The sequence below is a fragment of the Mastomys coucha genome, unplaced genomic scaffold, assembly GCF_008632895.1.
Source record: "Mastomys coucha isolate ucsf_1 unplaced genomic scaffold, UCSF_Mcou_1 pScaffold7, whole genome shotgun sequence".
Taxonomy (NCBI): Eukaryota; Metazoa; Chordata; class Mammalia; order Rodentia; family Muridae; genus Mastomys; species Mastomys coucha.
The window spans coordinates 4,038,873-4,066,423 of NW_022196913.1; the positions used below are offsets into that span (position 1 = coordinate 4,038,873).

Consider the following 27,551-nt stretch of genomic DNA (forward strand, 5'->3'; position numbering starts at 1 on the left):
TATATATATATATATATATATATATATATATATATTGCTCATAAAATAATGTCAGAACCAAAGAAGTGCAACCCAAGGAATTCAGTCAGGCTAGCATCGTATCTAAAGGCATGGAAAGAAGAGAGACAGTTAGGGCTTACTGCCATGATTCTTCTGTGATGAGTCTTTGCCCAGCCTACTCAAATGCAGATCTTAGGTGGGGCAGCTGTAGCCCCAGCACTGAAGCCACACGAGGGAGTAAAGATGACGTCACTACACTGGTGAGGTTCCAGCTATTCACCCACTAATATATAATGGAATTATCAAGCTGATTTTCCTTTTTTTTCGAAAGTGGTCTAGGCCAAAGGTTAAGACAGAGCTGAGACCTTTGGGCAGCAGTAATCATAATTTGTAATATATGGTTGGTTAATGTGTGAAATATTCCTAAAACATAACATCCAGTTATAAAGGTAATAACCTACAAGCAAATGTATGTTTTGTCACAGTGGAAGATATCACAAGGAAGTGATCAATAAAATGGAATCTTCTAAATACACATTTACACATACACACTCACTTTATATCTACTGAGCACACTGCCAAGCAGATAAAGTCTTGGCCTCTTTAGCCCTCAGGGTCAACTCAGTCTCCTTATATCAGAAGAGCAGGACCTAACTTTGTTGCTAAAGGAAGAGACAAGGAAAAACAAAGATTTCATAGGGAGAGGCTGAAAAAGGTCATTTTAAAACTTAATGAACTCAAGTAAAAGCATGAAAGTTAAGTCTTTTAGGGTAAAAATCATAGGATGTTGGACTTAGCATAGAAAATTCAAATATATAGGACTGTACTGTATAGTATGTAAAAAAAAGTTTTAAACTGCCTAAAGTTATGTCAAATAGGTCCACTAAAGTTAACTGCATTCTGAATATTATGTAAAATTAATTGGGAAAATTTTCAGTCCTAAATAAGTCTAAAAATAAACACAGAAAATGCAGCTCCTGGATAAGCAAACATGGTTTCCAGGGTTACATCAGAGAAAGAGAGGGAATCCATGTCACTGAAGAGACACACTTCAACTACTAAGACTTAAAGTCAAAACATTACACATAGCTCATTTTAAAAGCACTGCTACTCAAAAAGGAATCTGGGTCAACTGGTCACCCAGGTAGGCAATTCCTACCCTGATGCTGACCTAAAGCAAGTACAGATTATTTCAACTAATCTGACCTTAAGGCTACATATGCATGAAAGAACAGTACAGAATCAACTAAAATGATGTGCTACAATTTATTCTAAATATAGTCTAAATCTGTTTTTAGAAAAAATGTGTATGTAATATTTTGCTGCTGAGTTTGCTGAGACTTTTGTTAACTGAAATAATTAAAATTAAACCCAAATCTGAATTTGTACTCATATGCCATTCTGAAAGCCAAGGGATTACATATTTATTATCATTATATTTTAAATTGTCAGCTGATCTGAAAATATTACTCTATCTGAAGAACAAGGAACGTAATATACAATCTGCAGTTCATAAAAGAGAATGTTCATAAACCTCTGGGTTAGCACTAAAAAACGTGTAAATCTCCAACATGCTCAGAGAAGGCATTTCAGCTACATAAGTGGAATCATATTTCTATAGAAACAGTCGGAGTAATCACTTTCTGTCATGGCTGAGGACAAACGGGAAGAGAGGAGCTGTTCAAGCCCTCCTAAATGTTCTCCTCTGTCTTTTACAAGTCCTTTAGGAGGAGTGTGCTGCTCACACTAAATGAAAAAGACATTCCCAGGAGGAGGAGGAGGCTGCTAGCCCTTCACATCTGGATTCAGAGCAGGAAGATATTGGATAGCACAATTAAGCAGTGATGATGCTAAGGGGGAATAATTATTTTACAATTACCTGTGAGCACCACATTTACTGCTCTAATTAGTTTTTGTTTCCCACAAAGGTTTTTCCAGGAACGAGCAGCTCCATTTCTCTTAGGTTCAGCAAGCACTTTTTCTTAAGGAAAACATAAAAATACATTTTCTGCACGACTACCCAGGTAGCACAGCACTGAAGGTGGCTTCATTATATGACTTGATATTTCTGCAACAGTGGAGACAGACAGGGTGGCTCCGGAACTCGGAGGTGCTAACAAACTGGAAACCATTAGTAGTTTCTAAAGCCTTCATTTCTGTAAAACAAATATTGTGATCAGAACTACCTAGCTCTTTGTGATGACATAGTCCATTCCTAGTAAAAAAAAAAAAATATGTCTCTCTGCTGAAGAAACAAAACCTTCCAACAATAAAACTCGAAGTTTGAAATAATGACTTTCAAAACTTGGTGAAGTTCAAATTTGGAAGTAAAACACAGCAATGACTTATTAATTTAGCTCCTTAAAACATGCTGAAAGTATAATATTTTCTATTTAAATGCTAATAAGGGATGCTTATGTATTGTTGTTGAACATTTTTAAGATTGTGGTTCATTTTTGTTTTTTTTAAATTCTTTATAATGACCTCAGATCCCTGTTCTAAACACTACCTTCAATTTCCACACAATATTTGTACTGAACATGTGCTAGCTGTATGTACACTCATGTGTAACAGATTTAGCATATCAAAATATTACCTGCTTTGTAGGAACTGAATGAGTGTTAACTTGAAAGGAACAAAATAACACACACACACAGGGCTAAAAAGAAATTAAAAGTTTGGTGATTTATGTACAATAAAAAGATTGTATTCTTCAAAGGCCAAATAGTGGTATTATAGCTGTTAAGGTAGGAAAACACACTCCAAGACAGAAAACATCATCCCAAGAAATCTTAATTACTAGGTGCATATCTGAAAATCCTATCTCCTTTTTATCTTGTCTTTCAAGGCTCTTGTTTTCCTAGTTCACCGCAGCATCTCATCAACAGAGGCTGGAGCAATCCCAATCCAGCACATTACCATTAAATAGCAAGACTTAACAACTAAAGTAATACCTGCCCAGATCAAAGATAACATTCGCATTCTTGAAAAGCTACCTGGTGAGAGCTTTTAGTCTCAGAAGCACCTGGTACTAAAGTAAGTACTGTTAACTGAAGAGCACACCACAACATGCTCTGAAAGTCTTCATGAAAGAGCTGCCAAGGCACAGCTCTTCTGTCAGAGATTAATCTCAGCCTCCTTTCATGACCATCATGGAACTGGGGAAGAAATGGCCATACTCTTGTCCTTTTCCACGTAAACTTTAAAAAGCCATACAAAAGGTGGGAGAAACTCCCAAAATGCTTTTAATCATCATCTTGCTGGTAAACTTTGAAAAGTTTAAATTAATGTATATTCTCATTAGTCAATTAGTAATCTGAGTTTGACTCAGAAACCAGAGTGTGTATAGCGATCCTAACAGGTGACACATTATTCTTATAGGGTAGTTTTGGTTTTTAAGCATCTTCCGTACAGCAGGAACACTAGTGACCTTTACACCTACCATGATGACTAGAAATCCTATAAATCAAGCACCCTGCTACACAGTAGCCATGCAACTAACTAAACATGCACGTCCTGGGGCCAGTCCTATTGCCCTGTAAGAGTTTCTTAATCTATAAAATGAGGTCAGAGGAGATGGTCGCAAAACCTGCTTTAACATTAACAATGATGTCTGAGGGGCACCTTTCAGTTTGCTCACATACAGATAAGTATTTTATTTTTTGCCTGTTATCAACAAGCAGATGAATCAGATGAGTTTCTCAAGTTTATTATAGTCAGGATGGCTTATTTTCTTTATGGCTACTTACTGAATGTGAAAAAAAAATCATTTTATCAGTAACAACTTCTTAGCCTTCTAACTCGGCAAATCTAAAGACTGATACTAATAATTTTCAAGCTACATTTTCACCTGTAGTTTCTTATATCTAAGCCTTTATATATTGGTTATGTTAAAAAAAAAAAAGCAAAAGAGACCCTAAATATATCACTAATGAGATAAAACAAAGAAGAAACACTCATTCCCATTCTCAATCAAAACCAAAATGTCCCAGTTTAAAACAGAATTTAAAAATCAGTTCCTATTTTCATTATGCTTTGCTATACTAGTTTATAATAACACACAAAAATGAAACTCCAATAGCCAATATTATTTAAAATGCTTATTTCCTTTTACAGTTTTCTCACTGAATGTTTAAAATCCCAAAACTTTGAAGCATATGGTCTAGCAATTCTATATCACTACAGAGCCGTAAATGACCTGGGCTCTTTAAACACTGGATAGCTCATGGGGCCATCAAGCATAATAATTCATCTCAAAAGCTATTTGTTCATCTGCCTGGAGGACTCAAACATATTACTTCTTGCAAACTTATCTAATATATTCCTGTGGGAAAATGCCATTGAGAAAATATGTTCTGCTTTAGAAAATCAACACCAGAAAAGCCCCTATGCTTTATTTAAACTCCTTTTATGAACAGGCCAATATCTAGCAGACATCATTTTAGGCCACATGGTAATATACCACCCATGACAACCAATCCCCCAAACAATAAATCCATACAGCTACCTTCTTCAGTGTCCAAATATGGCTACTGAATACACCACCTAGGTGGGTTTCAAGCATTTTAAAAGTTATGATCTCATTCATATACCTCTGGTCCCCAAACACAATCTCAACATGACTTAATCACACACTCTTGTGGAAAAATATGTTTCACTGTTCTCAGGACATCGGAGATGTACAACAGCTATCTTGGAAACAAACAAGAATGGGATCATTTGCAAATTTCCTTTCTCTTAGTTCATTTAAGCAATAGCTGACAAACACTGAAAACAATCTGGGATTGATTCCAAAGGCTATCGTCTGGAAATCATGAACGTTTGAAAGGAAAGTGGGCTAGAAGTCATATTAAGATTCATATTAAAAAAAAAAAAAACACTCCATGGCTGAGATACAAAGGTTCCTTTCAGAGCTAAGAGCCTGAACAAGCCACAAATGAAAAGGAGGAATTAAATTTTCATAATCCATAATTTAATTGACAAGAGACTACATCTTTCAGATCCCATTAATGCTTTAAATTCATACAGCATTCACTAGTTAGATGTATTATGTCACTTCTGTAGCAGGTGACCATAATTCATAATCATCAATCCCACACCCTGATTCTCCCCAACATTCTAGTACATCACACACTACCTATCAGATAAAACCACAGAAAAACAGGGAAGACTTACAAAGTAACTCGTGTGCAGATAGGGAGTGTGTGTGTGTGTGTGTGTGTGTGTGTGTGTGTGAAATTTGGATTTTAAGAGGAGGACAGAATAGAGATCTCTTGAAACCATCATGAGAATATCACTAACCAAGATTTTCAGAGGAAAGTGCCAAAAGGGTATTTTAATTTGTTATCTGATTAACTCTGAGACAGGGAACCTGACTGTGTCTTCTCAAGTTAGCAGCTCGAACATCGACTGAAAAGACAATACATATTTAACAGATCCTATTATCCTTATCTCCCACTTGATTTTTTTTTTTAAATTCTAGGGTGTCAATAATTGGCCGCTGTGGAGTTTCTCAAGATTCTCAACTCATACTACTTAACATACCAGAAAAAGAATCTAGTATTTCGGGGGAAAGTTAGCTGCCAGGGAAGTGGCTCATAAAGCCTGGAATAGCCCGAGGATTTGGAAGAGTAACATAGGGTGCCAGAAAGCATATGGATGTTAAGTCTCACAGTGGAAGACAGCAGGAAAAATTTGTACATCATTTAACCAAGGGCAGCACCCTCCCCCACTAAATCTGATACATTATCGAAAGCCTCACTTGACAAGAGAATTACATACATCCCATGTCTCAGGAAGACACAGACTTTCCCATCTTGCTCTGGCAATCCTTTTTCAATCTAAGGTTTCTTTACATAACATGCCTGAAATACAAGCGGATCCCACTGAGATCCCTGAGCTAAAGAGAGAAACTCCCCTATGCAGACAGACAAGACAGATTAAAAAAAACAAAAACAAAACAAACAAACAAACAAACAAAACCAAAAACAAAAACAAAACAAAAAACAAAAAAACAAATTACACATAGTTTCCTTTCCTCGCGGATCTCAGCCCTCTACTTGTCCCAATAACCACTCGATTCTAGTTTGGCGACACGTAAAACAACCGGGATCATATTAATTATTAAATCACAGACTACCTATCAGACAAAACCATCCCGATTACGTAAAAATTACCTCTAATTTCCGCACGCGAGTACACCTGGCTAGTTTTAAGGGTGTGTAATTATCCTCTTAATCTCTCTTTCGCTCGCTCGCTCGCTGGCTCGCTCGTCCGCCCTCCTCTCCCATCTCAGGAAGGAATGAGTGAGTGCGAAAGCCAGGGGTGTTCCGCCGGGCCACCCCGCATTTCTAAAGGCACGAGCGTGCAAAGCAGCACGCGCCCGCCCCACCCCGGACCCCGCGCCCCGCCGGCCGGTCCGCCCGCTGCCCGCCCGCCCGCCCGCAGGACGCCGCGCCCAGCTCGGGGCCCCGGGACGCCGCGCGACCTCACGCGGGTCCTGTCCCGCCAGCCCCGCGCCGGCCGGCCGGCGCGCCCCGGGAAGGCTGGCTGGCCGCTCACCCCGCTCGCCCGCTCCCTCTGCTCTCCCGCTCGCCCGGCTCGGCCCTGCGCCGTCCCAGCCGCGTCCTCTGGAGAGAAGACGCGGAGGGGAGGCGGCCGCTGCCTCTGAGGAGACGACGCCCCACTCTCGGCCGCGCGGCCCCTCCGGCCCTCGGCCACTCACATTCTGTCAGCGACGAGCAGGCGGCCCTCGACCATCATGTCCGGGAGGAAATCCAGCTTGAAGGCAGAAGTCATGTTCTCGGCGCACGCAGCGGCGGCGGCGGCGGGAGCGGAGGCGGCGGCAGCGGCGGCGGAGGCGGCGGCGGGGGGCTGTGCGCGCGTCCGAGCGGCCGCGGGCGGCGCGAGACAGGCAGGGACAGGTGCGCGCGGCCTCCCCGGGCGGCCGCCGAAGCGGGCACTTGTCACATTCTCTCCCTCGCGCGCTCCACCAATCCCCTCCGCGAGCCGGCGCCGGGGCGGCCGGGCTGCCGAGCGCCAGGTGCGGCGGGCGGGGGCGGAGCTCCCGGGGCGGCCGCTCCACGCTTAACCCCTGCGGGCCCGCCCGCACGCCCGGCCGGCCTCTGCGCACGGCCCCGCCAGCCCGGCGCGCCGAGCCGCGTTCGCCCCGGCCCGCTCGCCGCCCGGTTCCCACGGCCGCTCGGACAGCGAAGCGGCTGGGGACCGGCGTCGCGCGCGACCTCCGTGCCACCCCTCTCCCGAGGTGAGGCTGGCCGGCCGCCCCGCGGGGTGCTGCTGTCTATCTATCTGCTCGAGAGGAAGTCACTGTCTTTGGGCGCCACGGCCCGAGAGACACACGGGAGGACAGCAGAGCTGCCTTCGGTATCTACTTAAACACCGAGATAGAAAAGGGCCTTCAAATGAGAAATTGTCACAAATCCCACTGCTTTCCAAAGGGGGTTGGGGGGCGGAAAGAGAGAGAGAGAGACAGAGACAGAGACAGAGACAGAGAGACAGACAGAGAGACAGACAGACAGAGAGACAGACAGAGAGAGACAGACAGAGACAGACAGACAGAGAGACAGACAGACAGAGAGAGAGAGACAGAGAGAGAGAGACAGAGAGAGAGAGACAGAGAGAGAGAGACAGAGAGAGAGACAGAGAGAGAGAGAGAGAGAGAGAGAGAGAGAGAGAGAGAATGAATCGCAAAATTGCCATTTCCTATTAGTTAACCCGAACAGTAAAAGCCACTCCTGTAACTTCGGGTCACATTTAAAATGATGGAATTGAAAGAAAAGCGAACAGATGCTTAGCAAAAGTTTCCAAGAAAAGTAGTTTATGACGCTGCTTATTGTCCTTGTTTGGCTGTTTGGGTGAAATCTAACTTTTCAGTGTAGCCGCATGTATGTTTAATTTTCTGTTCTAAGTCAACATCATAAATGGCATACCAGAAACTTTATAGTTTACTTTTTGTAAACTATAAAGAGTAAACTCTTTTTTATTCTATCTTCAAATGACATGTTTTGAACTTTGAGGTAATAGGTATGTATACACAAGAATATGCTTGTATACACAAAGGCATATATACACATACTAACACTGACATAAGATGTACATACATTTATGGTTTTATTTGAATTTTTATGTCTACTCTATTCTGTTGTTATTCTAAAGAAAACCAGTATATTGGACTAAGGAGCTGGGTTTTTCCTCACAAATGATGGTGTGCCTGGATTTTGGTAGCTAAAGGGTTACATAAGTAAACAATATTTAAATTTATCAGACATGATATAAAGAAAAGATTCATATTTTCCTCACCAATCTCTGTGTGACAGTGAGAACTGTTCTTGGAGATTATAAGACAAAATTTTAAATCCAGATAAGTCAGTGAGCAATATGGAGTAACAGGCCTATGCTATTCAGTTAAATCCACACAAACAAATTTAATTAACTAGAATTTCCTTCTTCAACTGGCTTTTAGCCTTCTAACTGCAAGGTAGTTAAGATGGAAGAGTTGATTAACTTTCATTTTTTTAAATATTGCCTTTCTGGAGGAGTCAGGTCCCAGTTTATAATCACTAGACAGACAATTGCATCAAAAATGAATTATTAGATCAAAACCATACCCAAGAATTTCCTCCTAATTCTAATCTGTTTTTACTTCTTACCAAGCCATTGCCAACTACTTTTGAAATTATCTTACTGAAGTAGTTAGCTGGATAACTGAAGACAAACCTTGACAATTCTTGACTATTATAAACGGTTTACATAAATCCTGAATGCATAGAATGAGTTGGCCGGATAGTAAATTTGAGGCAGAACGAACAGAGCCAGCCTCCAAAACAAACACAGCCACACAGAAAAGCCTCAGCTACAGAAATAAAGCTTCGTATGTACCTATGTTCTATAAGGCAGAAATGCTTCATCGACATACACACTTGTAAAATATTTATTTTCTCTTTAATTGCATGTGAATTAGTTAGAGGAAGCTGTAGGGAAGCCCTCTTACTGACTTAAGCCTTCTCAGCAGTTTGTTAAATTCTAGCCTCAAATCCCTTGAGGCAATAGTGGATTCAAAGCAGCTTTTAATCATACTATAAGGAGGGTGAAGGAGGATGTAAGTAGGTCATAGGGAGAGAATTACAAGTGCATAGGTTATTGCCTTATTTAACAACTACTGTGTAGCATGCTTTTCAAAGCATATTTGCGTTTGCCATTTGAAGTTAGAAGCAAAACGAGGGTCAGAAATAAAAGAGAACCACACTACATGGAATATGGTGATGTGAACCTCGAAAAGCTCACAGAGTGTAGCTGGGTTTAAACACTGGCTGACACATACACAGATAATGGCGTGGCTGCACAGGCACCTGATGGAGAAGCAGCAGGGGAGGCGAAATGTGTGCCCTCCCCCACTTGACAGGTATTCATAAGTCGACCAATGACAGCATTGATTTCTAATGTCTGTTCAGCTTCTATAATCACACCACATGCATGCTGTCCACTTCTGAAAATCAACTTAAATATAAAAAATAAAAATACACAGCCAAAGAGCTTTGGATGAAAAGCTTCAATTTCTCTTTTTACTGCTTTGGCCAAAAGGGGGGAAAAACACCCTCAGACTCAACAAAGCTCCTTTTAAAATCTCCATATAGCAGTGAGCCATCAGGTACCATGTTTTGGCAGTTAAAATTAACTAGCAGACAGCTTCACTGGGCCACAATTGAACACTCTCAGGTTCAATGAAGAGCAATTTTTAAAGCCAAGGATCTTATCGAGAGCAATGAAAGGGGACGAGGACATTAGCGTGGTCTCTCTGGTGGACATGAACTAGTTGGTGGCACCACCTTGTACAGACATCCCTGGGGACCAGGCACAGGAACAATGAAGTTTCCTCGTAGTTTTAGCTCTACTGGAACAAAACCTTAAGCTCGACTCTGCCCCATCCCCCTACCTCCCCTAATTGTCTCCTTTTTTAATCAACTTGCTATTCATTTCCCAAACAAAAGGCAATTCAAGAATTGGAAGCACTTCAAGGGAAAGTTTCTGAATGACCTCATTTTACATGCGGCTTTCCAAGGCAAGGCAGTGCTGTGTGTTGCTGCAGCTCCACTTTCCCTCCTCAGCATCCCATACTGTTTTGTCCAGTGGCATTGTGTGAGCACTGAATTATCACCAGTGTTAAAAACAACCCTCGATAAAACAGGGTGCTAATAACGCAACTCACATAAGAGCATGTGTTGCTTGAAATGGAAGGATCCTCTTCCCTCCGCCCCTCTCAGGGAACCAGAATACATTCCACTGACTGACCATGGATCTTCCAACTTTTCCTTGTTGTTGTTGTTGTTGTTGTTGTTGTTGTTGTTGTTTTGCCAAATGGATACTTGCATTTGAAAGTGACACCTGACAGGCCATGAATAGTGTTCAGAATAAAAGAAGTTTTATTTTCTTCTGCAGATAACCTTATATATCTTGAGACAAATTTCTGTATTTTATTAATCCTATTCTTAGCTTCCCACATAATTGTACCTTTAAAAGCACTGGCCATAAGCAATTAACAAAGATGTGTAAGTATTGTTCACTGGACTCCAAAAGTCCCATTTTTAAAAGCATTTCTTTACTTTCCTCGATACTGGCTACTCAACACAAACCAAAGGCCAATCACACTTTCCGATCACACTTTTGGATTCAAATTTTATTAACATAGTCATTTTAGTTTTTAAAAACAAAAAACAAAGAACAAACAAAAGCAAGCCGAGTGTGCTCAGAGCCACTTGAAGCAAGAAATGTAGGCCCTATTATGAGATTCTCCATCATTTCCAGACAATAAACAAGAAATTTACATGAATTTTAAGTACCTAGGAGAGAATCTGACTTTGTGGGCATGTGTTTATACTTGGTTCATTCCAATTTCACCAGCAACTTTCAAAAATAAACAATGGCTTAAAAAAAAAAGATTTTAAACAAACTCAAACAAGTCCTCAAGCAATACATTATAAATATAGCTTTAGTGCCTAAGGGTTATTATTTAAGAGTAAACATATCACTAATCATAAATTTAAAACTATCACATCTATTCCCCCCATGTTGAATGCATCTTTAACACATTCCTACAACTAACATAGGTAAAATTTAAAACCCAGTAAGATAAAGTAGTTACTAAACATTGACTTTACATTTTTAAAAGGATATTAAATAGTCTGTCTTCCTAGAGAACAGCTTCTACTGACATTGTGCAGTCATATGTTGTTCTTAGGGCTTGTTTGTTTATTTGTGTGTTTGTTTTTTCCAATTTGTTTTTAATAAAGCCAAAATACAGCATGGTGAATTTGTCTTCCGTCTGAAGAGACTCTTCAATGGAAGCTGCTGCTTTGTATACATACCTTCGAACTGGAAAATGAGATGCCCCTCCAGGGCTGTCAGGAGCTTCCATTCCAAGGGCAGAGAACGTTAATACTCTGGATCTTTCAGACCCAGCGCTTAGCCATCGCCTTGTTTCCCCCACTAACCTGACCTTTCCCTTTTCTCCTTTTTCCATTACTTCACTCCTGCAAGCCTTTAATTTTTCTTGCTCGGCCTTCTCTTCCTTTCTCTGCCCCACCCCACCACTTTTTCTTTCACTCTTTCAAATGGGAGCCAGACAAAGTCTCACCCTCCTCTACAGCTGTGTGTCTGAAGCGGCGTGGGTGGCTACCAAAATGAAGAGAGGAGTTGGCCGGTGGTTACTTATTTCTACCAGAAATCAAATGTCACTTGCCTTGACCAAGGCTGGTTTCTGAAGTAGCAACAGCTGTCTCTATAGGGAGCGGCAGGATTTCTTTCCAGACGTTGCCAGCAGAAAGGAGGGGGAGGATGGGAGATTGTGTACCACAAAGGAAGAAGATAGGATGTGAACATTTCGAAGAAGTCTAAGGAAAGGGTGCGGAGAAGAAAAAAGGCTTCCCTGTCTAGCATGGAGATTTGCACATGGAAGACATTGGAGGGGATGGGGGCAGCCTTCGAAGGAATGTTCCAGAACCCTTTTGGAAGTTGCTGAGATTTGTCAAATGATACTAGCGCCCTTATTTGGTGCCAGACTGGCGCCAGGAACAAAATGTATACTTATCAGAGTGACGTTTCTAATTCCCTTGCAATCCACCCATCAACACCCTAGATCATCAAATGTTTCCCCTAATCCACAGAAAGTTATCTGAGTCTCTCCCGAGTTGTCAGATTTTAAAAGGGAGAAATTGCTGCTTGACAAAATACAACAGCTGAGCAGCAACAGCTGGGAGGGCCCAGTTGCCAGCATAAAGTGAGGTCCCAGAGAGAGCAGGAACAGGTGGGCGGGGAATAAAAAGAAATCGACAAATGAATGTGGTAAGCTTTCGGCCTGGGGTTGACTGAGGCGGATCTTATCCAGAATCAGAATTTCCAGTGAAAAAGACAATCGGCTTCATTTATCTAAAGCTATTTTCTGTTTTTGTTTGTTTGTTTGTTTTTCATGAGCAAATACAACTGGAAGAAAAGTGAGGATTAAGAGACTAAAAGGTTGGGTTTCTGTAAAAATCAAGCACTTACTTCCAGTGATTACTGATTCCCGGCAAAGAGATTTGAGCTTTTAAGATCAGGAAACACCTGACTTCAAGTTTACAGATCAGACCCTTTAGAACAAATGATATTTTTGAACTGAGTAAAAGGATCATGAGATTTAAAAACCAAACCTGTTGGATTCTGAATTTCATTTTGTCAAAGCATTGATTGACACCAGAACAAGTCATTTAACATTGTGATTAATCAACTAGACTTTTGTCTTACCTGTGGTCATTACTTCTTAGTAGAGAAGAATGGCTCACAATTCAAAGCTTGCCATGATCCTCAGATAAGACGTATAATATGCTAGCCTAATTATTACCACAGCAATTATATAACTGAGCTATTAAAGTGACACATAGGTTGAAAATATATCAAGGCATTGAGATCAGGAAAAATTCCCCCTATAATAATAGCTCAAACCTGAAATTACTTTTATTCTGTAAGAGAGGTTTTGAAGATCCCAAATGCCTATTTAAATTTGTTTTTGATGCTAATTCCAGCTGTCTATTAGAGGAAATTTCCTTTCTTCCTCATAGATCTTCATGGGAATTTTGCCATTTTATGGACATTGTCTAACTATCCAGGGTGAATATAAGGTTTTATAGCTTCTCTTTATCTCCATTGTCGAGTGTAAAGCTGTTACCTAATCCCTAAGTTTCTCAATTCTCTCTTAAGAGTAACAGAGCTATCTTTGTCCTGTTTTATAGGAATATGGCAAGGAAAGAGGAGAGAATGGACCCTGAGAACTAAGGATGTTGAGTGGCTAAACTTGGAAGTTTGTTTTGCTTGGCTTTAATAATAAAGATAGACATCTTCTTTACCCACTGCCTTCCTTCCACCTTGCACATCCTTAAAGGCCAAGTTCAGTGTCCGTCAATGTGAGTTTGAACCCTGATCCTTCTCCAGACATAGTTTTCTTTTCTCCCCAAGAGTCTTGGAGCTATTTGATGGCCAAGAAATACCTTTTACTGAAGACATTTTATTGTTGTTTGACTGGTTATAACTGCAATATGACATTTTTTAAATTAACATTTTAAATTCATGGAGCGTTGAAATTCTCAATTGTTCTTTCCAACATCAGTTTCTGTTGTGTATCTGAAAGTCTAAGAGAAATGAGGCATGGAATACTTTTTCTTAGACTTCTTGAACGCTAAGTGTGATTGGTATATTCCTGTAAATCCCAGTGTGTGGAAAGCTGAGGCAGGAGGATGTGGAGTTTGTGACCAGCATGGGTTGTATGTGGAGATCCTGTCTAACACTAAAACAAAGATCTTATGAACTCTAAAGTAAGCAAGTGAGAATGCAGAAACTGTAATGTTACAAATAATTTCCTTCTTTATTCCTTTAATCCTTCCTCCACTATTACCAGTCTTTATTTCTTCTGGCTTATAATCCCTTCCAAAAATTGACTGTGGAAAATAAGTAAAGTTAAAACAAAACAAACAAAAAACAAAAAACAAAACTGTGATTCAGGGAGAATAGAGTAGCTAAAACCATTAGCTATGACCAGCATCTTGAGTGGGCAGTCCACTGATGAATGGACCAATAGCAAAAGAAAGAAGTACCTTCCAATCAAAGGGTTCCGTGGGAATGCTGCGACATAGTTTTTAAGATGGCAAAAACCTGGCTCAGTGGTTAAGATCACTTACTACTCCTGCAGAGAGCCAGAGTTCGGTTCCCAGCACCCTATTTGCGTGGCTGCCAACCATCTGTAACTCCATCTCCCAGGTACCCAACACATAACCACATGTACAGATCCCCACAACTCTCTTACATGAACATACCTAGACCTATGTACACCACAGACATTATTAAAAACAATACAAACAATTACTTTTTAAAAAGGCAAATATCGCTGGGCCTAGTGGCATAGCCCTGTGACCCCAGCTTCTCCAGAGACTGAGTCGGGGGGGATCCGGCTTGGGCTACAAAGTGAATTCAAGGCAAGGGTTGTGGTGGGGTGTACGGATTGTTAGATAAGTGTTCAGCCGTTGAGCCCTTAAGTACCATATTCAAAATGCTAGATTCAGTTCACAGTAATAGAAAAAAGAAAATGAGAAGCAAATATTAAATTGTTCTAATTGCCATTGCCCAGTGAAGGAACTTAGCTGAGCCTTCAGTTACAGTCTTCTGCACTATGGTCTCTATGACTGTAGGTATGTGACTTTATTATTTTCAGTTTCAGCTTTCACATCTTTAAAATGGGAATAACTCTCATGACCCCTTTGATATTTATAAGGATGACAATAGACAATATGAATATCAGCACTTAGTGGAATGCCAACCAAAGAGTAATTGTGACTAAGTCTTAACCGTATGCTTTCTATAATAACATCTCATACCTCAGTCTATGTCAGAAACCAAAAATGGAAGTTGAGGAGAAAGATAGCCTTAATCTTCTAGAATTAAAGTTTTAGTGATAAGTCTAAAGTCCCAAGCCTAATCCAGAGAGAAGAGATAGGATACCATCTATGAAAAAAAGGGAAATATTCTGGGGGCCTGAAATGGTAGTCAAAGAACAAGGAATGATAAACAGTGTAGGAACTGTGGCTCTTAGTAGGACCAAGATGGGTGGCTTTCCAGGAAGATGAAAAATGCATTTAGGCTTATACACAGAGACCACTCACTTCCCTGATGGAAGCCAGTGTCACGTCTATCCAGAATTCTTACCAATGCAATTGTGAGCTTTCTCAAGATGCAGATTTTAAAAGAAGAAGAAGAAGAAGAAGAAGAAGAAGAAGAAGAAGAAGAAGAAGAAGAAGAAGAGGAAGAGGAAGAGGAAGAGGAAGAGGAAGAGGAAGAGGAAGAGGAAGAGGAAGAAGAAGAAGCCACGAGTCTCAAAAGTGTACTACAGGGTCCTTTGTGCTAACACAACAAACTTTGTGGAATGGAAGAATTTTACAGGTAAATTCTGATTTTTTTAGTTTTTGTTGTTCCTTGGCAGCATGCTGATAGTTATGCTTTATAAACTCCAGTGATTCATCCTAACCCTGTGTAGCCAATGATGAGCAAATCAACCTTTAGTGGGCTGGAGCAATAGAAGCTCAAGCTGCCCTCATGATACATGTCACTCTGGCTCATCCTCTCTCCACAGATGTCATTTCCTGTTGACTTAATTTTGGCATACAAGGAAATGTGCTAGGGCAGGTCACAAGAAGAAAACTGGAAAAGATGAGCATACCCATATATGATAATTGATAATTTGTGATCATGACTTTCTATGATATGTGAAGGTGTACTGGGGAACAAAGTAGACCTTGTATCACATCAGAGTCCACCAGTAGCAACTCAACTCAGTTGAGTGGAACCTAACATGCACCACACACACAACACACACACACAGAGACACACACAAACACACATGCATGCGCATACACATGCACACACACACACAAACACACATGCATGCGCATACACATGCACACACAACACACACATACACACACACGTACACACAGAGTTCCCCTTTGTTGTTTGTGCAGTGTATTGCAAAGCCATCCCAGTTCTTTGATACTTTATTTCTGCTCTGAGCTAGCTACAGCCTAAGGCTTCTCATCCCCCTACCCTCACACCACCTTTTTTTTTTCCTAACAACCTCTTCCTAATGTCAGCTGAGCAAAATGCCACAAAATTATAATTATAATTTCAGACCACCACAGTCTCTTCTTCTCTACAGACTAAAGAAGTCACCACTGTATCTCAAAAAACTAGCAAGTCTGATAATTAAAGAGACAAGCTGTAGTTCCAGGAAATGAGAAAGAAGTGTCTCTGCCTGGTCACTGAGTCCCTCGGGAATTATCAAAATAAGGAAATTCGGTGAAGGTTGGAAGACAAGATTCAAGAGGACATGGCTGTCACTAACAGGACTTGAACTTGGTACAGTGCTGAGAAGGTTAGAGAAATGGCACAGAGCAGAGGGGCTGCTAGGCAAACCCATTCTGTTCATACTTTCACTCAAAAATCTACATAACAATAAGGCTGGCCCTCCTAGTTTCACCACAAGCATAATGATAGAAAATCAAGTTGTGTTTTTCTTTACGAGAGCTGGTGTGGTCTTCCTCAAGCTCCTTTCTCTATTCACTTTCCTCCTATCAACCTGGGGACTTCCAAGGCTGCGAGCAATGAACTTTCCATCAGCCACATTTTCACCTAATTAACCCCCCTGATTACAATAATTAGTATTGATTCACTCTTTGAATGACTTCCCAGGTACTCAGGCACAATTCACAGTTGCTATAAAGTTCTAGATATGAATATTAGTAAAGGCGCTTTGCCATCCTTCCAGCCCCCCAAGGATATTTTGCAATTTTATCCAGTCACATTAAAAAAAAAAAAAAACAATAAAGAAATGTTTGTCAGGTTCTATCTTTGCAAAGAAAAGAATTTTTAATACGTGAGAGGTTACAGATCTTGGTCTGTGGTCTGCTGAACACATTTATGTAAATATTCCCGAGGCCCCAGCATAAAGGGAACTGGGGTGAAGTTGTTATTCTCTAGTAAAAGAGACCATTTTACCAGGTTGAATCTTTGCCTATTCCTTCTCTTCAGGTCTCAGGTTAGAATTAAATCTTGTTTCTATGCTTGTGTAGGTCAGCGTCCAGGAAAATCATTGCACATGGAGTGAATAGTACGGTGCAGCCTACACTATCCTTTTACTTTTGTAGAAATAAAAGCAGGCAAGTTTGCCAACTCCCAGCAATATACTTTTTCTATGAGCATAGAGAAAAACACATTGTTCTGTATATTGGATGCTGGAATTGGATGGTGGATGGAAGAGAGGTATGGGATCCCAAAATCTGGAAACTGGTGATGCATGAGAGCACTAGAGAAGGGTGGACAAGTGAAATTCCCCCTGTATCCAGCCTAACGACCAGCAATCAGAAATTTAAGTGAATATATCACAGTTAAATAATTACCAATTAAAGAAAAAAATTCAACCTGGTGGTCTCTGAGTGACTTCTTTATTTAAATGAGTTCCTGACAACCATCTAGCAAGCATAGAAGACTGCTTTTCTCTTAGACCACACACACACACACACACACACACACACACACACACAGAGAGAGAGAGAGAGAGAGAGAGAGAGAGAGGAGAGAGTATGAGAGAGAGAGATTTGCAACCTGTGTTTTTTTTCCGTGAGAGCGGAACTGGGGTGTGTTGGTAACAGTTGGTTAGCCTCGGATATGAAGCCTTACCCATTACCTTTTATGAGCTCATCCTGAAAGCAATTATTGGTATACTCAAAGCAAGGAGCAGTTCAGATCCCATTGGAACGGAGAGAACATAACAAGCATGCCTTTAAAACCCACTCTATTCACAATGGATAACTTAGAGAATATTATTACACTGCACACATATGCTTTGGGTGTACCTAAGCTCTGGAAATATTACTGGTAAGAAATCTCAACTTGCAAAGGCAATTCTGGTAGCCAATAACATTTAGGTAAATAATTCTACATTAAGTATTTAATAATATTTCAACTTAAGTTGAAAAAAATTAAAATTTTTCTCTGAATCTAAGGAATAATTAGTACTTCATACTTGTGTTTTTATGAATAATACATGTATCTCCTTCCTTATTGATGAGGAACATCCCCAAATTGAACCAAACTCTACCAGGAAACATTTGAAACCAATTTATCTTTTATTTTATTCATTGAAACAACTCCCCTTTTGTTTCTCATATTGGGCTCTTGGTTTTAGTCTATGAACTTACTAATACATATCTGGCACAAACAGTTCATTAAGCAAAAACATTAAAACATTATAAATATATATTTATTTTCACCTTAGAAACCAATGTTTACCGTATAAAATGAAGGGCATCTGAATACATGTGAAATACTTGCCTTGCATAGAAATGCAGTTTGTAAGAATATAAATATCAAGTCAAAGATCAATATATTCCATCAAAACCTTTCACTTAACAAAGTAACAGAACAATAGTTGGTAACCAAAATTGGAAAGGCAAAAGTTCTTATTCTTGGATTTCTAAAGTACTTCTCTGTGGATGCCAAAGGAGAAGCTAAAAACTAGGGATGCTGATTACTTAAGCATTAAGCATGTCCTTCTTAACTTCTCTTTTATGCTACATTCCCTGGTTCCACAAAAAGGGGGCATTTAAAAACCCTCTTCAGTAAGTACAGTAGAAGCAGGTCTGATCAACAAGGCATTTGCCACAATGATAGTAGTATTACAAGCATCCTCAATCAATAAGTTTTCTTTCTGTAGTTAACAGAGAGGCAAGCCATAAATCTCTAACTTAATCCAGCCAACATAACTGCAAAATGCAAAAAGCTCCGAGAACGGCAGATAATAAATTTTTAAAAGCATAAAACCACAAATAAGCAGACCCAAAGCTCTTCCCTCTGATAGTCCACACAAACAAGATTATAGGAGATAAAAGGGGGAGTTGGAAAAAAAAAACAAAAACAGAAAAAGCAGCCCCAGACATGCATTAAGCTAGTTTGACAGCTCCATTGTTCCACCGGTCCCATTGTCAGACCCAAAGATGTATTCAGTGCTACAATGTCTGCGAGCAAATAAACAAAAGACTGCATTTTTAAAAGCAGGATGCCAATTCTATCATAATTCTCTCTCCGCTTCTCAAAAGGTCAGCTGTGCCTCCTTCTTGGTCTACGATAGAACCCCAACACCCATGCAGGAGGCAGGTATCTGCTTTCCCGCACAAGAGGACCCAGGACGCCATGCATGAACAGAGGTCTCCAAACAGGTACACATTTTGGCAAGCAGGATAAAGTGATCCAAACCTGATAACACGAGAGGACTATTTAGGTGGCTAAGTCCAGATTAGAGTGGTATTTGGAACGCAAGTCTAATATGGAGTCTCCTCAGCTCCTTTTTCGGTGATTATTCCATGCAGAGTGCATAATAATGAAAGAGGCTTAGACATTGCAAAGAAGACGAACCAACAGCCAGATTCTGAACCCTTAAAACATCCACTGGCTGCTCATAGGTAGCGGGGAGCAAATGCATGGTATGCTTTCAAAAGACAACTAGTACACACACAACTCCCTCACAACAGTCCTCCTTTCTCTCCCTGGCTCTCTCTCCCTCCCAATCTCTTGGTCTCAATTTCATTTCCCTCTCTCTGTTTAGATTCTTTTTTTCTCTCTTTCTCTTCTAAGATAAGGAAGCTGCTTGATTCAGGGCAAGATTAGCGTCTCCACCAGCTCTCAGAACTAGAAAAGCCTACATTAAAAACAAAGGACCCAACAACGTACCTTAAAAGCAGGTCCTCATTTCTCATAGTAACAGCGGATTTGGGACAGCGCATGCTTTCTACACTGATAGTCTCAACAAAAGCCAGTTCAGAAGTGCGCTCAAACATCAATGCCACAGTCGCTATTCACTAATGCGCCCCCTCTCCTCTCTCTCTCTCTCTCTCTCTCTCTCTCTCTCTCTCTCTCTCTCTCCCTCTCTCTCAATCCACTCCTCTCTCAAATGCTGAATAGTACAGAAAAGGGCTCCTGCAGACTCACTAGGAAGAAAAAACCCTCTCCGACAAGTTATGTTATCTAGGCATGTTTTTGCACTGGTGTGCTGTGTCTTCTAAAGAAAGCTTGCTTGCATGCACCTAAGCCTGGTGTTGGTTCTCCTAATTACCATCTTAAAAACTGGAAAGATTTTAAGTAACTCAGTGACATATGATTTCATATATATGTATATATATACATATATATGTATATATGCATATGTGTGTGTGTGTGTGTTTGTGTGTGTGTGTGTGTGTGTGTATGTTAGCAAAACCAATCTCACAGCACGGTTCACTGTCAACTGTCAGCAAAGCATCCCAGAGGACTGAGATTTGAACAGGTCAGTGTGCTCAAAAGGATTTTTGCCTCTCTTTTCTGGGACACTGCATTCACAGTTGGATTCATCTGTTCCTCTCCTCTTGTCCTTAGGAAGAGTGACAAGGTCAAGCCCTCAGCCCCACCCTGGACCATGGATGCAGAGAACAGAGGCTAAGAGACACGGAAGTGTTTGAACTCTGTGTATGCCAGAGTTCTTATAAATTAAGAGCTTCATTCACCAGAATCCAGGCATCAAAGCAGCAGGCAATACAAAGATTGTTTGGTCACACCGAATACCTAATTGACAGATACAGTGGCTTCATTCCCGAAAGGCTAATGAGTGGCTTTTTTTTTTTTCCCAAAACAAGAATATTTGCTACTCTGCTTCACTATATTCTTGGGGCTTTGCACATAGAGTGGAGCAGAGAAATACATGTTCCCCTTTCTGTTTATTGGAGTAGGAATAATTCCATGCATAATTAGGAAGTCAAACAGTAAATTAAGCACACACACAGAGAGAAGACAAAATGCTACGACTGAACCCATAGTCATCTAAAAGGGCAAGTTCAGACATCACACCAGGGGATGGATACTGACCTTGGAATTTGAGAACACCCTCAGTTTGTATGGAATAACCTAGAACGTTTCAAAACAGACCCGGTCAACAAATACTGGTGTGAATCCTGAATGCTCACCCCATCCTACATTGGCACAAAGTGTATCTTTCCTAGTAAAATTCTAGACTTGAAGTATAATCAGGAATAAGAGTGAAGACAATGATGGTAGGTTTTGTTCTCCCCAATAGTTGAGAGGACCTTAAATAATATACCCATTATCTTGCAAGATCCCTGACTTTTGAACTTGGTCTTCCTCGGTTTCTGCTACACAATAATTCTAATTGGTGCATCCCAGACTATGGAAGCAAATGAAAGGATAACCAACTGCCATTCCCATTTCTACATATCACTGAGACATGGCAAACCACTTGACAAAGATCAGGTCCTGAAACAAGAGTCTCATCTTAAGGACATCTCATTACACATCTTCTCTTCATTACACTATACGAAAATCACCGAGTGAACATATGAAAAGGAATGCCCTTGCTAGGGAATGCTATCATGAAATCCAACATGCTCCTTTGAAGTGGGAAAGGAATCATGTAAATGAACTTGGAACTGGAGAGACCTTGGGGAAATGGAGTGTGACCCTCTTCCCCTGTGTCTTGTGCCGAGTGTCAGAGCAGAAGGCTCGTGACCTCCCTGTAGCTCTCTTTGCCCTATAGTTAAATGGAGCCACCAACCTCTAATTTATTTTAAAGCATGTGAAGAGCCTGTGAAACTGGTTGTGTTTGGTCAGTGCAAATATTAATAAAGAGTGGAGTGGCCACATGGACATCTGCCATGAGTTTGTCTGACAGGGGAAAGCAGAACTATAAGGCTCAGGCTGCTGTCGTCATATATACACACAGCTCTCCCTCCATTTCAGTGAATTATGGATCCATAGTTATAGTGGCCAGAATTGAACCAAACCACTACATCTTTTATATCTATCCACTTCCTTTTTAGTCTTGAGACCTAAATAATAAGGGCACTACTGATGTAAGGACTTATTACTTATCCCAGTTCTACTACGCTGACAGACTGAGGACCTTATGCCCTCCAGCTGCATGGACTGAATATGGGATTATAGAATAAGTGAATAGAACATGTCTGCTACTTGTAATATTTGCATACGGTATAGGAAATTTGTGACTCCAAGTGTACAATGAATTAACCTCTGTTCTTCCTTACACATCCAACAGACATCTCTCCATTTGAGTCCTCCTATTGAATATTGATCCAATGAATATTTGTTAAGAAACGAATTCCCTTTTAACCATTGAAATGAGTGGGGGAAAGGGATTGTATTTTTCCAAGATATGAACTTTCCTTCATAAATTTGAAATAATGCTTCTTCTTTCGGCATGAGCTGGCACAGATGACAACTCATAAATGTCCCTTCCACACTATTGTGCTCTAAATTTCAAGGTCTCTTTGTATTTAGCCATCCCACAACATTGACAGAGGTAGCATAGTGTCACACTCTCGCCTAAAAAGTTCAAGGGACTTGCCTACAGAACTGCAGTAATGGCCAAGCTTGGGAATTGTGCCTACTGCACTCTTGACATGGAGCATGGCTGCTAGGCCCAGGAGGTAGGGTGTGGCCTTTAAGGAACAGTTAGTGTGATGTATCTGATACTCTCTTCATGTGAGCATAGCAGCCCGAGAGGAAGGATGGTGAGTTAATGAAAACTTGGTTAAAAGGTCACTCCTCTGATACCAGTTTTACATCAATTCATTACAAATTTTATTACAATTGAAGATTAAAGCCACCCAGACTAAATACTCTTTAGGGCAAATTATTATTTGGGTCATCAACAATAGTTAATTTTAATAGTCTTGATTATTAAATTAGGTTTGTAAGGGAAATTTGTTTGAAAGAATTATAGCAGCAATTAGCAGGGAACAACAACAAAAATATAAATTGTCTCAGTGCCCTCTGTATTCATAGAGACATTTTTCACTTCATAAATTAAACCTTTAGCTAAGAATGAAAATTTGGCATAGGACAAAGTAGGAAAGTGTTGTGATGTGGGATTATTGGTGAGAGTGAGAATCAGCCAGCTTCTTGATCTTTCTTGATTTGAACTTCCTAAAAGTTTTTTTGAAAGGTAAATTATATGTGAGTTTATTTCTGTCACAATTTCCAGAATCAGAAGCTAAATTTTCACATGCCATATTAATGACTCCAACTGTTTTCCACCTTCTGCACTTGTCTTTGCATTTTGACATTTACATTGCAAAAGTAATAAAAAAGCAGAGTATGAAGAGTGCCGAGGATGTAGGGTCTCTGCAGAATTCGATCCTCCCTTGATGAAAGGTGGAGCACTACAAAACCCTATCCTTTCTCCAGGATCCACATCCTCAAAGGACAGTGGTGAATGCAAGAGCACCAAGAATACTAAGTTTATTTGGCTGCCAGTTTCAAGTGTTAACAATTGGTTACTCTTGGTATACACCTAAGGAATCTAAGCCTGTGTACTACAAAGGTACTTGTACATACGAGTTCATTGTGGTACTATTCACAATAGTCAAGACACAGAACTAGGCTAGATGTCCATCAACAGATGGATCCATAAAGAAAGTGTGGTATACACATACAATGGGGTTTTATTTAGGTGTAAAGAAACACAAAATGATGTTATTTGGAAGGAAATGGATGAAACTAGAGATCACCCTGTGAAGTGAAATAAGCCACTCTTAGACAAATATTCCATGTCTTCTCTCATCTGCTGGATCTAGATTCAACATGTATGCCAGTGTATGTAACACACACATATATGTGATAGGAGAAAAGGAGTAATGTGAGGGAAAATGAAGGGGGCTTAAGAGATAAGATGAGAGGATAATGGGTACAAGATGAAAAAAAGAAACAATATTGCAAGCTTTTTAATATGGAAAGGATATATATGTGTATATATATATTATATATATTAATATATATAAAGGTAATTGAGAGCAACTATGAGCTAAGCAAAATGATATATGTAGATGGATGTGTCATAAAGAAATCCATTATTTTATATGCTTATTAAACAATTAATCTACACAAGAATTGGAGACTTGGGGAATTGGCTTTGTTGGTAAAGTGACTTCTATGCAAGCATCAAATCCTTAGTAACCACATACATGCCAGGCCCACCGGTGCATGTCTGTAACACCGGCACTGGAAGCAGAGACAGACAGATTCCTGTAGCTCACTGGCTAGCCACTAACCACCTGCAGAGCCCCATCATCAGTGAAAGATCCTGTCTCAAAAATAGTGTAAAGAGGAAGCAAGGTAGACTATGGATGTAGACGTAGGGTCTCTACACAAATGAGCACAGATGTGTGAACATTAAGAGGTAGAGACGGGAGAATCCTGACAGCTGGCCGGCCAGCCAGCCTAGAGGAAATAGCAAGCTTCAGGTTCAGGGAGAGGTTCTTTCTCAAGAGAATATGGCGGAGGATGACAGAGGAAACCATCTGAAATTCTCTTCTGGCTTTCCATGTGATCATATGGATCCATACATATATACACCACACACACACACATATACATACACACTATGTATATATGTATATATACATATATATATGTGTGTATATATACATATATATGTATACATATATATATGTATATATGTATATATACATATATATACATATATACATAGTGTGTATATATACATATATATACATATATACATAGTGTGTGTGTATATATATACATATACTGTATACACACACTATATATATATACACAATATATATAGTACACACAACATATAAATAAATATATTCTGTATATACACACTCTAAAGCAACATATTACATTGTTACCACAAATGGAAATAATTTGCAAAGTAAATATGGAGTAAATGATTAAATCCTAAAACAAACAGAGTTCCAAACACCAAGTACAGTGCATACAGTAGGTTCTCAATAACATTGGTAAAGCACATGTGCAAATTTTTGTAGTGTACAAGCAGATGCAGCGTCTTTCATTTCTACTGATACTGAGCAAAAGACACGAAGTCTCTTTGATGTAAGCTTGCCAACCTCAGAGGCAAAGTTTTTGTTGGTGTCATGGGGACAAGCAGAGAAATCAGCTCAGAGGTGAGCCCTAACAAAGTGTGCTACAACCCTGGTCATTCAGATTGCACTACTCTCAACTGGTTTGTGAAAAAGTAGGGTGGGTATGTTACACGTTCAAAATCATAAGGACACAGGAAGGGGCAGTCACTCTCCAATGCACAAAAATGACAGTTGATCCAAAGTAAAATCCAAAGTCGTTTGGTAAAGCAAGTGTTTGGTGGTATTCTGAGGGACTGTGTATAAGAATTCCATTTATGTGAGTATTCACTAATTACCTCCAAGTCTTACTTTAGAAGCAGATGGCTGTCAACCCAGTGACAAGAAGTGGCTTAAATTCCAAATGGCTACTCCTTGCATAAGCCATTCATTTCAAAGTGAAGATGCTTATTGGTTTGAATGGGGCAGGTGGATGAATAATTAGCAAGAATAATTGTAATGCCCCTTAAGATGAAAGTGTTATATGTATCAGTAAGCACATGACATAATAAACTATGAAGTACTTGGGACTCCTAGAAGTCTCTTGAAAGGAGGTATTATAAGCTAATAATGACGGCTTGCTGTAAATGAATGCAGACATCAAACCTGTGTCTACTGGGGACAGAATGGAGATTTCTCATTCAGATCAACAACCGTAAGTAGCCTAGTTGATAAAATAACTGGTTGTGACCTCTTGCCACTTAGCAGACAACACTTTCACAATTGAACAATCATTTCTGGCTAAAGGATTTGCCAAGTTGAGCCTCAGGCAGATCCCAGGAAAAATATGTTTTAGATAGGTGGTGGTAGCATTTACATGGAAAATGTGCCAAGTATATTCTTTCTATTTGTATCACACCAATTTATTTATGTGTGTGCCCAGTGCTCATACGTGCACACTCAGTTACATATGAAGGCAGAAGACAATGTTGGTTCTCCCCTTCCACAATGTGGGTCCCAGAGATCAAACACAGGTCATCAGACTTAGCTGCTGTTCTCTTACCCACTAACCCACCTTGCCTGGACTATGCTTGCTATTTTTAAGAGAGAGACATATGCACAAACAACCGCATTTCTGCTAGTTCTAACAGCCAGTTTCAGAGGCACCATGCAAAGCAACCACTATCCATGCACCGAAAAGGGCAGGCAGATTTCACTGCACATGGGGAAGCCCTCCCTCTTAGTGGTCTCCACTCTAGCAAATCCCATCCTGAGAAGCAGACCGCCCAGCATGAAGAAAGAGCATCAGTGGGGCTGACCTGAACTTCCTTTCAGCAGACTGGGACCAAGATGGCAATTCATGTGAAAAAAGTGAAAGAGAATCCAGGATGGTCTGCGGAGTTGATGGGAGAGTTGCTTTTCCTTCTGTAGCACCTTCTGAAGTTGTTAATTAATATTTGTTACTTCTATCTGAACATGAGTTGTTTGGAATCAGGGAGATACTCACTTGGTTGACACTATAGAATATGGTGGAGCATTGGATGAACACTATAAATTCATGTTCACTGGTCATGGTTTTCTGCATAACATCCTTCTGATACATTGTCTGCCCTCAATGGCTAGCTATTATTTTATATTATTTCTAAAAGTCTTATTAAACCCTATAGAAAGTAGCTGCTGAGTCATTAGGCAAAAACCTGATGGGTCCAGAAGATTGGAGGATGGGGGATCCTGGTCCTAACTTTAAGGACTTTCATGTACCTAGAGCTCAAATGGTAAGCTTGTCCTTTTCATATTTGTTTGAACTATAATTTTTATTACATTTAATTTATTTTGTGTCTGTGTGTGAACCCGTGCTTGTAGGTATGAGCATGTGCCTACCACAGCACATTAAGTGGAGATCAGAGGAAACCTGTAAGAGTTAGTTCTCTTTTTCTACTCTGTGGGGCTCAGAGATCTGACTCAGGTCTGCAGTTATCTTTACTTCTTGAGCCATTTTGTCCAACCCAAAGCTCTGTAACTTTAAAACAACTATAAAGAGGTGAAACTATGCATTTCTGTCATGCTTTCTATAAATGTGGGTGTTTGGGACTTGATAAAATGCAGGCTGGTGGGATTAAATGAGACTTTCAGGATCAGGAGCAGTGGGACTGGAGGGTAGTTTGGGTAGTGTCTTGACAGAAATCCAGACTCCTATAGGCAAGGAGGAAGAATTAGAAGTTAGACTGGTCTTTTTTTTGCCCTCTTTCTCGGTTCCAAATGTAGGTTTGTTGTATGCAACCAACTCTCTAGTTGTGACCCAGCACCAAATGTTGGCCTCAGTTCCTTTCTCTCAGGGCATTGTGTATGCTAGCTCCTTCTCACATTCCCAAGTTCTACAGCAGATTGTATTCTTACCTGCTCTTCCTGCTTTTGCAAATAGGACATGCTGTTACATTTCACACACATTTCCTGAAATCAGTTCCTCATGACTCATAGCCTTGCAGCTTAAAATGCTTTACATTTGATGCTACTTCACATTGCGGGGACAGACATGTAATGTTTTGAGTTCTTTTATTATCATTATATATA

General features: G+C 40.2%; 1 protein-coding gene across 12 annotated transcripts in view; it reads right to left on the reverse strand.

Annotated features, from left to right (window-relative positions):
- Celf2 (CUGBP Elav-like family member 2) overlaps window positions 1–27,551 on the reverse strand; it is an 859,338-nt gene that overhangs the window by 339,016 nt on the left and 492,771 nt on the right. Inside the window, exon 1 of one of the 12 annotated variants that reach the window (XM_031359767.1) lies at window positions 19,819–19,975. The exons of 4 other annotated variants lie outside the window; for them this stretch is intronic. In XM_031359767.1, coding sequence (XP_031215627.1) covers window positions 19,819–19,925 — 107 coding nt within the window. In that variant the 5' untranslated portion in view covers window positions 19,926–19,975. Of the gene's footprint in view, window positions 1–6,724; window positions 7,037–11,381; window positions 11,629–19,344; window positions 19,549–19,818; window positions 19,981–27,551 lie in introns of those variants that run through there. 7 more of the 12 variants (XM_031359779.1, XM_031359766.1, XM_031359772.1 and 4 more) reach the window with 7 other exon arrangements.